Raw genomic sequence first — 15,683 nt, 5'->3', positions numbered from 1 at the left:
TGAGAAATGGCGTGTCCGCCCAACAGGAGACCCTCTCAAGATAAGACTCTCCCGGGTTTAATTATAATTAGATTAATTGCTATTAATAATGTAAGAGGGAATCCTCATCAACCTTAACTACTAGAGAAAAAATGCTGGATTTAGTGTCCTAGTTCATTTCATTCCTCAGGTCTACTTTTACTCTGGTGAAGGGGGGGGGGCAAAAGCACTTCCAATATCTAGAGGCCAGAATGAAAAGGGTTCCTATTTTAGTTCCCCTTCTAGTAGGAATAGGGGTAGCAGGACCTGCTGCAGTAGGAACAGCAGCCCTTGTTACGGGAAGTTCCAACTATAAGGCCTTACGCCAACAAATAAATGAAGACCTATCAACTCTTGAAAATTCTATCAATCACCTTGAGACCTCTCTCAACTCCCTGGCTAAAGTAGTCCTGCAGAACAGAAGAGGACTAAACCTTCTGTTCCTAAAACAAGGCGGTCTTTGCATAGCACTAGGTGAAACTTGCTGTTTTTATGCTAACCATTCTGGAATTATATGAGACAGCTTAGCACTAATAAAACAGAGGGTTAAAAACAGAGAAGAACGACTTAGGCATGGAGAATCTTGGTATGAAGGACTTTTTAATAACACCCCTTGGTTAACAACTCTCCTGACAGCCATTACAGGCTCCCTTATTCTAGTCTTCTTGGGCCTTTTGTTCGGGCCCTGTGTAATTAATTGGATAACTGCCTATGTTAAGAAGTGGGTACAGGCAATAAAACTCTTGGTTCTCAGAACTCATTACCAGCCACTCCAGGTTGAAGATTCAATGGTTTGAATTCCCCTGCAAACCAGTGGGGAATGTAACAGTGGAAATTCTCCAGTTTCAGGGAGGTGTTACCTCCAGGTGCCAGCCCCCAGGGAAAGCAGTAACTCAGTTACAGGGAGGTGATATCTCCAGGCGCCAGCCCCAGGAGGAGTGCAACATTGCAAGGTGAAGATGATAAAACTGTCTACTAGGCCCCGTTTCATCTGAGAGTTCCCCATACGGCTAACTTCTGCTTCTTGTAATCTGCTTGTTCAAGGATGTAGCAGGAGGCTTTATAAGCTGCCTCCTCTAGAAGCTTAGGGCTGATCGTCTCTAACCCTGCATGGTAGAGAGTCAGTCGCCGGCCGGCTAATAAAGGCTCATAATTAATCTCAGCTGGCTCCTTGGGTCTCAGAATCATTCGCGCCACAACAGTGCTCAGTTAGGAATTTATGATCAGATCACTCTGTGAGGTTATTTTCCATAGAAGCCCTTTTTTCATCCACAAAGTTCATATTTCCTTCCTCTGGGACTCCCAAAGCCTGATAGTTCTTGGTATCTCTTAAAAACAAAGGGCAAGAATAATATTTTGATTTCTTCCTACGAAAAGTATAAATTTATAGCTACTAACATTATTCTAAAAAATAATTCTTAGGAAATCAGATTAAGACGTAAATTGACAGAGTTCCTGGATCAGCCTAAGATGTTTTTTCCACTTACACTGCACGTACTCCACCCTGCTTTTTTCTTCCTTACATGTGGAATGCAGAGCTGAGTGTAACATTCTATAGTCATTGCCTAGTGTGGAGGCTGTGGAAAGCGCCTGAGTTAGGGGACCAGGGTTCTAGTCCCAGCTCAACCAGTTCCTGAGTTACTTCCAGGAAGCACAACCACTCTCTGGGCCTCAGTCTCTCCATCTACAAAAGAAAGTTTGCACTACATCTTTTATTTAAAAAAAAAAAATCTTTATCTACATTTTGGGGGGGGGGGTCAGTTAAAATTTTACCCACATAACTAAAAATTAATTTTAAATGTTTAGAAGCCACAGGAATAAATAATATCCAAGACTGCACCCAGACCTAATTTCTATACATCTCTAGACTTCTCCAAGACCCAAAGTGGAGGTAGAATGAGGAGGAGGGAGTAGACTTCCTTCTGCATCTGGGCCCCCACAGCAGCCTCCTCCTACCATTCACCTCTTTTACAAAAAGGAGTGTGTCTCACACACATCACCTGTCTCCTGAACTGAGTGGTGGTGGCAGCGACAGCTGGGCCTTGTTGCATGTGTATCTGATGGCCGCAACAATAAGTGGGGCCCTGTGCTAAAGATAGAGAGCGCTCGGGGGGGAGTGGGAGGCCAAGATGAGACGTTCTTGCCCACATTTGGAGCTCAGCCCCATACTAATTAAACCAACACTTCCAGGAAGGAAAAGGAAAGGGGGACAGAGCTAGCATGGCTCCAGTTCCACCTGCTAGGGGTGTACTTGTGGTATCTCAAAGCAGCCCAACGACTTCATGGACTTAGGTCTAAATGACCCCTTTATACAGGTAAGAAAAATGAGAAACAGGGAAAGGAACCAGGTTGGCCTCAGGCATCAAATAGCGACCCAAGTGCCAATTCTGTAGATGGTAGATGAGCTGTAGTTTCAGTAATGTAGGGAGGAGGCAAGAGAATTCCAATCAGAGACTGTAATATGCTGATCCGCCCTGCAGCCAGGCCAGGAGGACACCGTTATTCAGAACAAAGGAAGATTGCTGCTGGGATTGCTAACAGCCCATTCCCCACACTTTTGAAGGGGAACCAGGAACCAAGAGTCATTCCCTATGGCTAAAATCATGGGGAACATATAGGTTAAAGGCTGGGAACTGCCAGCAGGCCTTTTACTCTACCTTTTCACACTATGTACTCTGTCCTTTCCTCGCTACATATCCATGTCAAAGGAAATGGGAACTAATGAATGACTTATAAACTGAATTCCCTGAACACTCTGAGTCCCTCTCAGTGCCTTTACACTCTTTCTCTCACTGTCCCTCTCACTCTCTGCCTCTGAGAGACCACACTCTGTCTGTAGAATGTTAGTTACCCTTTACTAATAAACTTTCCTTTTGAATTTAATTTTGGCATATGTGTTGAATTCTTTCTACATTCTTTGTCAAAGGATCCTCTTCTCTCACACTCAGGGAAATTTGCCCTTCCCTGAATCATCAGGACCATGACTCCTGGGTGGGAATTTGGGGGTCATGTACACTCAGCTACTTCTGCTTCAAGAGGACTAATTAGGGTTCTTTTTTTTTGGAACTTGGGAAACAAAAGGAGGTGGTTGAGAATAATCAAAACAATATTCAGAATGAGTGAAAGTGAATTTGAATGTCTGTTCTGTGCCAGGTGCTTCTGTAGGGGATATGGGAGGAGGAAGATGTGTCCCAGCCTTCCAGGGCTTAAATAGGAGATACAAAAAGGTGGCGAAAACTTCATGTCCTTTGAAATTTTATATATCGGTAGGAATGGTAATGGAACTTGCTAGAATGATGTTGGATGACCTTAACTGCCCTGTTTTTACAAGAAGATCATTTCTGGGTTGGGATTGGAAGGGAGGGAAATGACAATACTTCTTCTCATTAGAATTTCCTGGTTACATGAGCTAGAGCTTGTGCTTATTTTTCTTGACCCCAGGGAAACCAAACCAGTGGACAGGCCTAGGCCTCCAGGGGGGAAATAATCCTGAGTAAATGGCCCCTAAACAGCACTTGTGAGCCTCTCTCCTAGACATGAGTTGCATAGTGTGGAGGACAGCTTTTTTGGCTTAAAAAATATATATTCCTATCTGCTGTGATACTATGTCATGAGACAGGGAGCAGAGAGAAAAAAAATCTCCTTTGAGCAGATGAGGGACTGACTCCTGGAGAAGAGGTGACTTTCGCAGGCCATGCAGTGAGTTAGGCCGGGTGTATAAACCTCTTCTCCTGATTAATGCTGGAGATGTTTTGTCCTCTATTCCTGCTGACACTCCTTAGAACTGCAGTGAGGCATTGTGAATGATTGACTGGAAGTGGGGAGCTTCTTCTGTGGGATGCTGAGGTAGCCAGCCCGCTTTAGTCATTCACTAAATATTGAGTGACAATTACAGTCCGAGCCCTATTCTAGTTGAGATTCATTTGCAAATAAAACAGACACAAGTCCCCACCTTCATAGAGGTGATGTTCTAGTGAAAGGAGGCAGACAAAAAACAAAAAACATAATAAAGAAGCATTATAGAGCATGTTAGAAAATGTACATGTCTGGAAAGAAAAGAGTAGAGCAGGGTAATGAGGAAGAATAGTTTGGGGTGGTTTGAGACTCAATTTTAAAATAGGGTGCTCTGTGTAGAATTCAATGAAAAGGTTTGAGACAAGCAAAGGCTTGAAGGAGGTGAGGGAGTTAGCCAGGCAGATCTCTTGAAGAAGAGTGTTTCGGGCAGAAGGAATAGGTCAGTGCAAAAACCCTGGGGTAGAAGTGTGACTGGTATTGTTACCAGAGAGTGGGGTCCTCTCCCTGCGCATTGTCCAGGCTCTTGATGTCTTGAACAAAGAATTGAGCAAGACTCTGAAATGCAGTAAAAAATAAAAGTTTTATTAGAAAGGAAAGCACACTTCCAGAAGTGGAAGTGAGCCCGAATAAGAGAAGCATGGCTCAAAGTGCCTGGTAGCAAAGACTTCGGGGTTTTTATCTCTTTCTGCTGTGGGTGGTTACTTTTCTTAGAGGAGCGGGCTTCCTTGATTGACAACTAAGATTGACAGGACTCAGTGATTCATCATTTTGCTTTCTGCGCATGTTTGTTCCCAGAATTCAGTCTGTTATAGTGATATTAATGAACTTCATATTATAATGATGCATCATATTATAATGATGGTATAATGAGGCTCAGGTGAGTTGAAGGTTGTTGGGCTCTTCATTGCGCAGGTGCAAGTGACTGGCTTAAACTGGTACCTAATTCTCTGCCTACTGGTTTCTTCCTGTGAGTTAAAAAATGCCTTCTGGCTTGCTTAATTGTGGACGGATTAGGGCGGATCTCTTCTAAGATAGGATGACCTCAGTGTCTTTGCAGGCAGACCAGAAACCCCCTAATTTTCCTGCCTACCTCTTTTCTAAGAGCCATGAACTTCCTTATTATTAGTATGGATGTTGAGGGATGGAAGGTCTCTTTTTCCCTATCTGCTTCCTGCTGAGAATGGCCGTAGTCCCTACCTACAGGGGTTTCATGGAGCTCTTTCTTTTTCTGCCTCAGTCAAGGTGGAGTCTTGGGTTTCCTGCTGAAGTGCCACCTCAGTCCCTAGACAAGGAAAAGAAAATACAAACTCGTTATTAAAATCATACATCTATTCATTTCTATTATTGATTTGCCTATTAAGTGAGTAAAGGAAAACAGGCTTGGTTAATATGTTTCTTAAACAGTAAAAAGAAAGACCTTTGGCTTAAAGTCCCCTTCCCCGTCAGACTCTAAGGGCCCTGCCTGGCTTAACACCATTTCTGCTTAACAATAGGCTGATAACCCTTATCAATAGCCTGAGGATCTGAGTCACCAGGGCAGTTATTAGGATTTGAGGGAAAGGGCCTTTTTCCCAAAGAAAGGAGGGAAGAAAACGAGGTTTACTAAAAAGATTAACTCTGCAACTAAAAATTAGATTAACTCTGCAAGAGATGTCCTATTTTATTTCCTGCTAAAAGATTAAGAATTTTACAAGTGATGTCCTGTCTCAGTATTTTCAAAAATATTGAAGAGGCCAGAGTGGCTGGGGCTGACTGAGGGAGAGAACACAAGTTATGGGGCCAAGTCATGGAGGAGGACTAGGAGGGGGCTTTGGTGGTTATTCTGAGTGGGATGAGAAAGCATCTGAAGGTGTTAAGCAGGGGTGACCTCATCTAACTTATATTTGAATAGAATCTCCAGGACAGCTGAGTAGAGAATAGCTTATGAAGAAGAATTTCCCACTTAAATGGCCAACATTTCTAATCAGTCCTTTGTTCTGCTTCTGTATACATGCTTACTGCACAGGCCAAAAATCTCAGGGTCAACTGAGAACTAACCCTTCCCTTAAGTGTTTAGTGCTTTTAGTGTTTAGACAGATGTATCCCCTCCCTTTAAGAAGTATGGCTTTAGTGCTTGTTAGAAACTGCCCATAGCCCATAGCAATTTCAGGGGTCTGTAAATCAGCCCACGCCAACTGTAACAACACGGGTATAAAAATGAAATAGCCCCTAAGCTCTGCGCCCAGATTTTCAGAGCACTAGCTCTTCTGGGACCGCTGGCGCTATGAAACTGAGTTCTCTTTCTCTGGGTTACTGCATGGATTTTCGCTGGTCTGATTTTTGGAGCTTTGGGGATTTTTCCATAACACTTATAGGGGTTGAAGGTGGAACAGCGAGGTGAGTTAGGAGGCTGTCAGAATAGTCCGGGTGAGAAGCGATGGCAGCTTTGGCTGGGGTGGTAGCTGCAAAGAGGCAGACAGATTATGGATCTATTTCTAATGTAGAAGCAACAGGATTTGCTTGTGGATTGGATGTCAGGCATGTGGGGAAGAGAGAAACAGATGAGTACTCTGAGTACTCCATGGTTCTTGTTAGGCGCGAATGGGGAAGAGGTCATTCACTGAGATGGAAGTGTTAAGGGTGTGGTTCTGGGCAAAGATATGCTAATGCCAGGCCAACTTCTGCTTCTGTAATCTGCTTGCTTGTTCGACGTTAACTAGGGTGTGGCTAGGCTTTATAAACTGCCTCTTTTGGGAGCTCGAGGCTGATCTCCTCAAACCCTGCGTGGTAGAGAGTCAGTCACCGGCCGGCTAATAAAGGCTCATAATTCATCTCAATTGGCTCTGTAGGTCTTAGAATTGGTCGCACCACAACAGAAGCATGAGGGTGGCTCAGAGTTAGAGACACCGTTAAGTTTGAGGTCATACTGACACCCAAGTGGATATGTTAAATAAGCAGTTGGAGCTATTAGACTACGGTTCAGGGCCAATGTTAGGATTGGAGACATGCTCTCGTTGATGCACTTAAATCATGGAGCTAGATGAGCTTAATGAGGAAGTTAATCTAGATAGAAAAGAGGTTTGAAGACTCAGCCCAACTTTCAAAGGTCAGATAAAAGAACAGGATGTATCAATAAGTCAGGACACTGAGAAGGAGTCAGGGAGTTAGAAAGGAAACCAGAAGAGGGTGGAATCCTGGCAATCGAGTAAAGACAGAGGTTCTAGAGGGAAAGAGTACTCGCCTTTGTTGAATGCTGCTATGGACTGAGAATGACCACTGGATTTGGCCATGAGGAGGTTATTGGTAATCTTATTAAGAAAGGTTTCTATGGGGGACAGAATTCTGATTGGAGTGGATTACCTCCCAAAAACAGAAATAAAGAAGTGGAGACTGAGTATAGGCAACTCTTTCAGGAAGTTTTACTATTAAGGAGAAACTGATTAATAACAGCTAGAGAATGATCAAGCAGAGAAAGGGAAAATGACAGAGAAAGGAAGAGGGTAATTGGAGGTCACTATCTTTGAGTGGGTAAGGTGATGTGGGCTCCAAGGTGGTAGGCAGCCACAGGCAGGAGCACAGACAGGTGACACACCTTCTTCTCTGTCTTTGTCCACACCTCAGCTGCCTTTCCCAGCTCATCCTGGCCTAGGAACGTGGCCGTAGCATGGTCTTCACCCTGTAGCAAGCAGGAGAACTCTATGGGCTACAGACTCAGAGATTTTAGACCTAAAATCAGGCCTAAGAATAATGAATACTCTGATGTAAGGCTTAAGTGAAACATGCAATGTCTTTGACAAAAAAAAAAAAAAAAAAGTAGGAAAAAAATACTTTATTCTAAAAAAGCAACCTATTTATTGGTAGCATGGCTATGGAAAAGAAGCACCATGTCCCTGTACAGTAAAACATGCTCTACTTCACCCAAGAAATGAGGAAAAGAGGATGCCATGAGGTTCCCTTCCATGGTGATGTTTTACTTCATTACTAATCAGATAAAGGCAAATAAAAACTGCAAGGTATCATTTTTTGTCTAATCAACAAATATTTTAAAGGCTAATCCTTAGTTTTCACAAGTTTGGTGAAACAGATATTTTCTTAAAACATGGGTGGGAATGAAAATTGACTCAAGATTTGGGGATGCAATCTGGCTATATGGAAAGACTTAGAAAAGTTCATACTTTTGGAGATCAGTAATTCCTCTGAGGAATTCAGTCTAGAGAAACCATTGGAAAGTTGGAAAAAGATGTAATCACAAGATTTCTCCCAAATTTGAGAAATTAAGTTACTGTTAATGGAATAGATATAAGAAAATTAGCTGTCCAAACATGACTAGTTTATAACATTATGACATATTCATATTTAATAATAGGGAAAAATGCTTAAAATATGTTCTTAAGTGAAAAAAGTTACAAAATGATTCCAAGTGAATCATTTAATACTATCTTAGAGATTATACATCCACTTTTCAACTATGCCTAATCTAAAAATTGTCCTATTCAATTGAATAATTAAATATTTTTAAACACCATATTTTTTCTAGTTGTATTTTCTATAACACCAACTGCGGTTGATTTCATTTCTGCCTATTTTTATTTCTTAAATTCTTATCCTTCTTTAAATGAATGTTTTTCTTTCCTTTCTCCTTTAGAGGATTCTAAATATGCTTGAAGTCTATTATTTTCACTCTTCACAGAGTGAATTCTCCCTATTGTTGGTTTGACTGGCTGTCTTCATAGCATTCATTCTTTTGGGGTCTTTTGGAATACCGACTTGCTGACTCATCTTGAAGTGTGTGTGTGTGTGTGTGTGTGTGTGTGTGTGTGTGTGTGTGCGCGCGCGCGAGTGTGTGCGTGTTCGGCCCATTTCTGGAAGTTTTGTGGTTGCTTCCGCCCAGCCTACCGATTCCTGTAATTTAGTATTGGCCATACTTTGGTGGCTTCGCGCTCTGGTCCATAACAATCTGACGATAACGTGGGTCCAGTCACCAAGCAGCAGTAGTCCTTGCCCAGGTCTTGGCTAGGATGCTACATCAACTTCTCCTTTTCTTCTAAGTACAAAATACAAATCACAGTTCCCTGGCAATGGTCAGTCGCAGCTTTTTCACCCCTCTCCCATAAGCAGGGCCCATCTCAGCCGAGGGGTTCATATCCCTTCCCCACAGCGGAGCTCCCAGAAGCCTCTGCTTGCCTCTGCACCCAGAGCTGAGCAGGACTAGAGCTTCCATTTCATTTGCTGTTGCGTGTTTCTGCTTCATCTTTGGTCAAGAGAAATGTTTATCTTATTTTTGAGAGCAGCTTAAAACTTTTTCTAAATATTTTATCTATCATTACTTAGTATGTGGTATAGACGAGGATGCATCAGAAAGTGAACTTAATGCCATCTTAGCCAGAAGTTCTATGTTGCAGCTTCTTACTTTTCTGACTTTGTCTTGTGGATGTGAAGGAAGTGTCATTAGCATTTATGTGCACCTTTTGCTTTCGGCATCGCTTACTCCACTTCCAATTTTCCCCAGGCATTTCTCAGTGTGGGCACTTGGGTGCCTCGTATTCACCAGCCAGTCTGGCTCAGTTTCTGGCCCCTCTGGTATCATGGGGCTGTCTACCATCTGGCAGCCATTTGAGGGCATCTCCCCTCCCACTGTCTGTAGCTGGTGTCCTTTTGGAAAGCGCCTCACAGTGCAGGGGTGATCTCCTGGGCCTCCAAATATTCAAGAACCCTTAGTCCAAACAGTACCAGAGCTACCTGAATTCCCTGCAAAAGAGGAGAGAGCACCCCATGAAATAAAAACAGCAAAATGGAGTTGATACTGTCAAGAGAGCAATCTGAAATGGAGCCAGGAGGCATCTAGGAAGCTGAGCTCACATACCCCTCCCTGTGAAACTGAACTAAACTACGAATGGTGACACCCTGATACAGTGCCTGGAACTGGCTCTGCATCGCTGAACTCTCTATAAAGAAATAAAATTTTCACCTAGCAGTCAATGATATACAGCAGTGGTCCCCAACTGGTTTTTAGCACCAGGGACTGGGGCTCCTATGAGAATCTCATGCCTGATGATCTGAGGTGGAGCTGAGGTGGTGATGTTAGTGCTGGGAAGTGGCTGCAAATATAGATGAAGCTTCACTCGCTCACCTCATGCTGCGTGGCCCAGTTGCTAATAGGCCAAGGATCACTACCAGTCCAGGTTGGGGACCCATGAGCACAGAATAAGCTTGCCAGCACCAATCAAGCTCTTTCAAAATAACTTGTATAGCCCCCTTTCAAGCCCCCTTTTTCTGTCTTTATAGACTCTTTCTTCAGATCACAGTTGGGTTTCTGCCCAAATCTGTCTTCCAATCACAATTCTCAAGACCCCCAAATAAAGCTTTTGTTTGTTTTGCAGTTGTTGGTCAAAACTGATTGATAATCCCCTCTCTTCAGAGAGCTCAGACCAGAGTCCAAGAGCAGAGCTAAAGAACAGACCCATGCTTTCCCGTCCCTCTTCTCAGGTGCCACCCCAAGCCCTCCACTTACACCATTCTCCTCAGTGGCTTCTTTCCCGCAGGCAAACCAGCTCTTGTGGATGAATTCATCAGACACAACCCCACGCGGATCCCATACTGGCTTACCTTCTACATGAGACTAGAGATAAATATTCAACTTTAGCAGAGATTTTATCTGAGTGGGTGAATTACAGTGAATTTTAAAAATCATATTTTGAGCTTTTAGATATTTTTCTGATTTTCATAATTAATGTTTATAACTTTTATAATCATGCAAAAATGTTATGGGGAAAAAAATTCTGTCCTTCTAGAATGTCTGTTAAAAGGAAGACCCCTTTAAAAATTAATTTTCACAATGTTTATCATCTTCCTTTTAAAAACTTGCACTTTGTCCAGGTACTAGTGTACAAACTAGACTTTAATCTGTCTGAACTTTGGCAAGCATCTGATGTTTCTCCTTCTCCAGCTCCCAGAGCTGAGTCCTAGCTTTTTTGCTTGCCTTATGCCAAACCCTTCATGATGTGACTCCTACTTCCCACTCTAGTTCTGCTTTCAAGCTTGTTCCATCTCATGTAATTGTTTAGTTATACCTGAACTGCTTATAGTTCCCCAAACACAGAAGCATCCTCATTTTCATGCCTTTGTATTTGATCTTCCTGCTGCTCAGAATTTCCTTTTCCTTTTCCACCTGAAAAACTCCTATTCATACTCTAAGACCCATCTCAGATCAGTCACTTCCACTGAGAAGTCCTCCTGATGCTCTCTTCTTGGCGCTCTCTCTCCACCATGTACGTACTTCTGTATCTGCCTTTATCATGTTAGATGCTCATCTCTGTATACCCACACAGTGCTTGGCATGTGATAAGTATTAGTTGGACGGAGGATGGTTTATTCATTCCACAACTATACACTGAATGCCCACTATGTACTGAGCATAGTGCTGGTTTCCTGGATTCAAAATTAATGAGACACAGGTTTTACCTTAAGGAGCTCATGTCTGGTGGAGTAGCCAGAGAGACGCACAGATAATTACAAAGACAATAGGATACAGGTAACTCTGTCTCATCTCTTCTCATTCTTTCTTTTCTCTCCTAATTGGCCATAACTTGAAATCATAATTCATATTTACTGCTTGGCTCGTTTCTTCAAAACATTTTTTCATTTGGAAACTGTTTAATACAATTCTTTATTATTTCTGTCTTCACTCTAGTATGAGGAAGACTATTTGAACAGTCAAAGTATCCCCCCAAATTGCTGCTTCCCAAGCAAGTCAGCATCCCGTGACTGGAGGCATGCAAGTGAGAACTGGTGACCACCAAGAATGGCTGGAGAAGGATGGAAGAGGAATCGAAGCTAAAAAAAAAAGATTGGTTGAACTCTATAACCTTGAAGGGCTTTCCAAATCGGATTCTAAGAAAAACAAGGCAAGCCTAAACTAAGATCATGAGACTGACCTCCTAAAATGCTATCATCTCAATGCAAACCCTGGGGCAGTTCCCTTTGTGGGAGAAAAACAAAACAAAGCAAATGTTCTTCATCCTCCCTGGAATTCTGTTTTAAACCATTTGGACCCAATGGATTTAATCTCTTGCCAAGTAAGAATGAGAATATTTCTGGATATCATCATCAGATCATCCCAGTTATGCAAACCTTATCTTGCCTTGGGACTGGCCTAAATGAGAACTGCTGAGCCTGTGGGTAGAGGAATATGTTAGTGACAGCAGAGAGGCTTCCGTTGAGCCCCTGTTAGATCCAGAGTCCTGACATGACTACCACCTGAGGAGCCCTTTAAAGTATCCCATGTGGGCCACAGAATTAGAGAAAGTCCTTCTACCAATCTGCTTTAATTGTTTATTTTTCAATTTTGTGCGTGTATATATATATATATTAAATTTTTATTTTTCAATTAGAGTTGACATTCAATATTATTTTATATTAGTTTCAGGTGTACAGTAGAGTGGTTATACATTTATACAATTTAAGAAATAATCTCCCCCATTAGTCTGGTAGCCACCTGCCACTATACATAGTTATTCCAATATTATTGACTATATTCTCTATGCTGTGCTTCACATTCCCATGACTATTTTGTAACTGCCAATTCATACTTCTCAACCCTTCACCTTTTTCACCCAGTCTCCCCAATCCCCCTGCCTCCCAATCTGGCACTCACCAGTTTGTTCTCTGTATCTATGAGTCTGTTTCTGTTCTGTTTGTTCATTTATTTTGGTTTTTAGATTCCATATATAAGTGAAATAATATGGTATTTGTCTTTGTCTGACTTATTTCACTTAGCATAATACCTTCTAGGTCCATCCATATTGTTGCAAATGGTAAGATTTCTTTTTTCATGGCTGAGTAATATTCCATTGTACATATATACCATAACTTTTTTTATCTAATCGTCTATTGATGGGCACTTAGGTTGCTTCCATATCTTGAATATTGTAAATAATGTTGCAGTGAACCTAGGGGTGCATATGTCTTTTCCAATTATTGTTTTGGCTTTCTTTGGATAAATACCCAGAAGTGCAATTTCTGGATCATAAGGTAGTTCTATTTTTAATTTTTTGAGGAACTTTGAAACTGTTTTCTATAGTGGCTGCACCAATTTGCAATCCCACCAAAAGTGCATGAAGTTTTCCTTTTTTCCACATCCTTGCCAACATTTGTTGTTTTTGATTTATTGACAATAGTTGTTCTGACAGGTGTGAACTCTAGCAACTTGCTTTAAAACAAAACAAAACAAAAATTATTTCTCTCATTTGGAAATAAACCAGGAACCTCTAAGATCACTAGTAGGAAGTCCTAATTTTCAACAAATGTCCAGGTTTATCAGCCCGAGCTGATCTCTTACCAGGCAGGACAAAAAATAATAAGCACTTAGAATTTTAGTTGCAGAGCGGCTTTATTTAAGTAATTGTATAATTTCTCTTACATTTTTAACAATAGAACTTGCAGATGTCTGTCCTTCCTTGGATCCCTTGGACCAGGAACCTCTACAAATGACTGTTCCAGTATATTTTTTTATGGTTGGGGCCGAGTTTAGCATCTTGCATAGTTAATGCAGTCTCCAGAGTCAGCACAACATAGCTGATTCCTGCCAAGCCATCTGGACATGTTACTCTACCCCTCTGAGTTTCCCTTTTCTCATTCATAAAATAATACTGTTAATGTCCACCAGGCAGGGTCGCATCATGTAGTAAATTGAACAACACGTGTAAAGTTCTAGTACAGGGCTCAGCTCAGAGTAAGTACATCAACATTTTTGTTGGTAATTGACATTAGTGCAATCATATAAGTCTCACATAGCTCATTGGCACTGAGCAGGGCCTGCCTTGAGTTGTTGGTGATTTTTTTCATGGTGCATTTCATGGTGCTTTCTCTCCTTGAGGGAAGGAAAGTAGAAGATATGGGGGCAGCCTGAAGGCACGCAGTATTCTTCCCAGTGAAACTCTTGCCCCGCCCTTGCACTAGGCTTCCTGGTTGGAATTTCTCTAGATCAAGCCAGACACCAGTCAACACATGGATGACAGAGGGGCTGTGGGTGTGAGCAGCTCTTTAAGAAACTCTGGAAGAGGAGGAGCTGGGGAGAGGCGAGCCGTGGGCTTTACCATAGAGGCTGCTATACAGGCAGCAGCTTCTCTGAGACCTGTGGTCTGAAAGACAGGAGAAAGGATGAGCATACCAGGAGACCCAACCCAGCCAGACCCTGAAGGCCACAGAGGGTGAGTGGTTCATTTGTCAAGCTTCCCATGCCAGGGACAAAGGAAAGGCAAGGGTTCTTTGCTTTTGGTGGGGCTCTACAAAGAGTGACTATGCCTGCCTGGGACAGAAGTCAGGAAAACTGAGCTCTGCTCTGGCTTGGTTACTAGCAAGCTGTGCAATCTTGCATAAGCCACCAGTTCTCTCTGGACCTGTTTTCTCATCTGTAAAATAAGGAAATGGCCAACTCACACTAATAACGATAGCTAGCATTGGTACAGTACTCGTCAGTTGTACTTTCCCGAATAGAATCTCATTTGGTCCTAAGGGCAGCCCTTGGTTGGAGGGATGCTTGTCACATTTCATAGATGAGGAAACTATAGTGCAGTGGGATGAGTTATTCGGTTAATACAAAGCAAGGTTGGACCTAAAATTCTGGCCTCTTGGGGACAATTCTAGCCTCTGGGAGCACATTATTCCCTGGAACTCTGGCATCTGAAGATCCCTAGTTCCTTGTCAGGACTTATATCTCCCTCGGTACTGCCTTCTTCCCTTCCCATCTCCTATGCCCTCACCGCCTACCTCTCTCCAGCTGTTTCAGTCTCTTCTCCACCACCTTCCCAGAGATATCTTTCTCATTCTGCAGGCCAACACATATTTCTGAGACACCCAATCCCCACTCTCCCTGGGTTAGCACTTATCTGCAGCTCATTTTCCAGAGCTCTCTCTGCTTTATGGAATACCTTCCTGTGTGAGAGGTGAAGTAAGTGGGGGCTGTTTAACCCTCAGGGCAGTGTTTCTCCAGGTGTGAGCCTGGACCACACTGCGTGGTTCATAAACATCCAGGGTTCTGATTAAATGTTCAGATTCTTGGGTCCCACCCCAAAGTTGTGTTTTAGCAAGCTTCCTCTGTTTCTGACAGGCATGTATCAGTTTGAGAACCACTACTCTTTAGCAGACTGCACTGTTGGGTTGCAGAAGGTTGTCAATAGATTTCTTAATAGTCGACTATCCTTAAATTACTGGAATAAGTCCTTCCTGATAAAGGTAGATTATTATTTTTTAAAGCAGACTTTAGTTTTTAATTTGGTTATATTCTGGTTTGAGTTTTGCATCTCTATAAGTTAAAATTGTCTAGAATTTACTTTTGCATGTGTGTTATCTTCATTGAGATTGGGTAATGCTAGCTTGGTAAAATAAATTGGAAACCTTACCATTATTTTCTACAATTTGAGATAGTTTGACATTGGACTTATTCTTTGAAGATCAGATAGTACTCGGCTATAAAAACAGGCTGGGCTTGACATTATTTTAAATGGTTGATATTTAACTGCCTTTCTAATTTCTTAAATGATTATTGGTCAGTTCAGGTTATTACTTCTTAAAATCAATTAATTTCTCTAAGTTCACTAAAGGCTAATTTCTGTAACCTTCCATTTTCTGGAGTTCATTGACTTTCTCAATGTTAATGTTATAATTTTTTTCACTTTTCTTCTTTTTTCATGATTTTCTATTTAGTCTTTTCAAAGAACTAATTTGTTTCTTTACTACATTGAGGCATAATTAATGTACAACTGCATATTTAAAATGAACAATTTAATGAGTTTCAGCTTATAGATATATCTGTAAAACCATCATCATAATCGAAATAAATTTATCACTTTGATCTTTTTTAGTTTTCTGGTTCCTTAATTTTAGATTTTCTA

The 15,683-nt window shown here is 41.8% G+C and overlaps 1 protein-coding gene across 2 annotated transcripts in view; it reads left to right on the top strand.

Moving 5' to 3' along the window:
- Positions 1–15,683, top strand: part of NOX5 (NADPH oxidase 5) — a 91,438-nt gene that overhangs the window by 47,302 nt on the left and 28,453 nt on the right. Inside the window, exon 1 of one of the 2 annotated variants that reach the window (XM_011385814.1) lies at positions 13,937–14,000. The exons of the other annotated variant lie outside the window; for it this stretch is intronic. Within the exon in view, the coding sequence (XP_011384116.1) occupies positions 13,951–14,000 (50 nt within the window). The 5' untranslated portion in view covers positions 13,937–13,950. Of the gene's footprint in view, positions 1–13,936; positions 14,001–15,683 lie in introns of those variants that run through there. 2 annotated transcript variants of the gene reach the window in all.

This window comes from Pteropus vampyrus, unplaced genomic scaffold, assembly GCF_000151845.1.
Source record: "Pteropus vampyrus isolate Shadow unplaced genomic scaffold, Pvam_2.0 Scaffold15, whole genome shotgun sequence".
In the NCBI taxonomy this organism is placed as follows: domain Eukaryota; kingdom Metazoa; phylum Chordata; class Mammalia; order Chiroptera; family Pteropodidae; genus Pteropus; species Pteropus vampyrus.
This window is presented reverse-complemented; position numbering and strand designations above follow the sequence as displayed.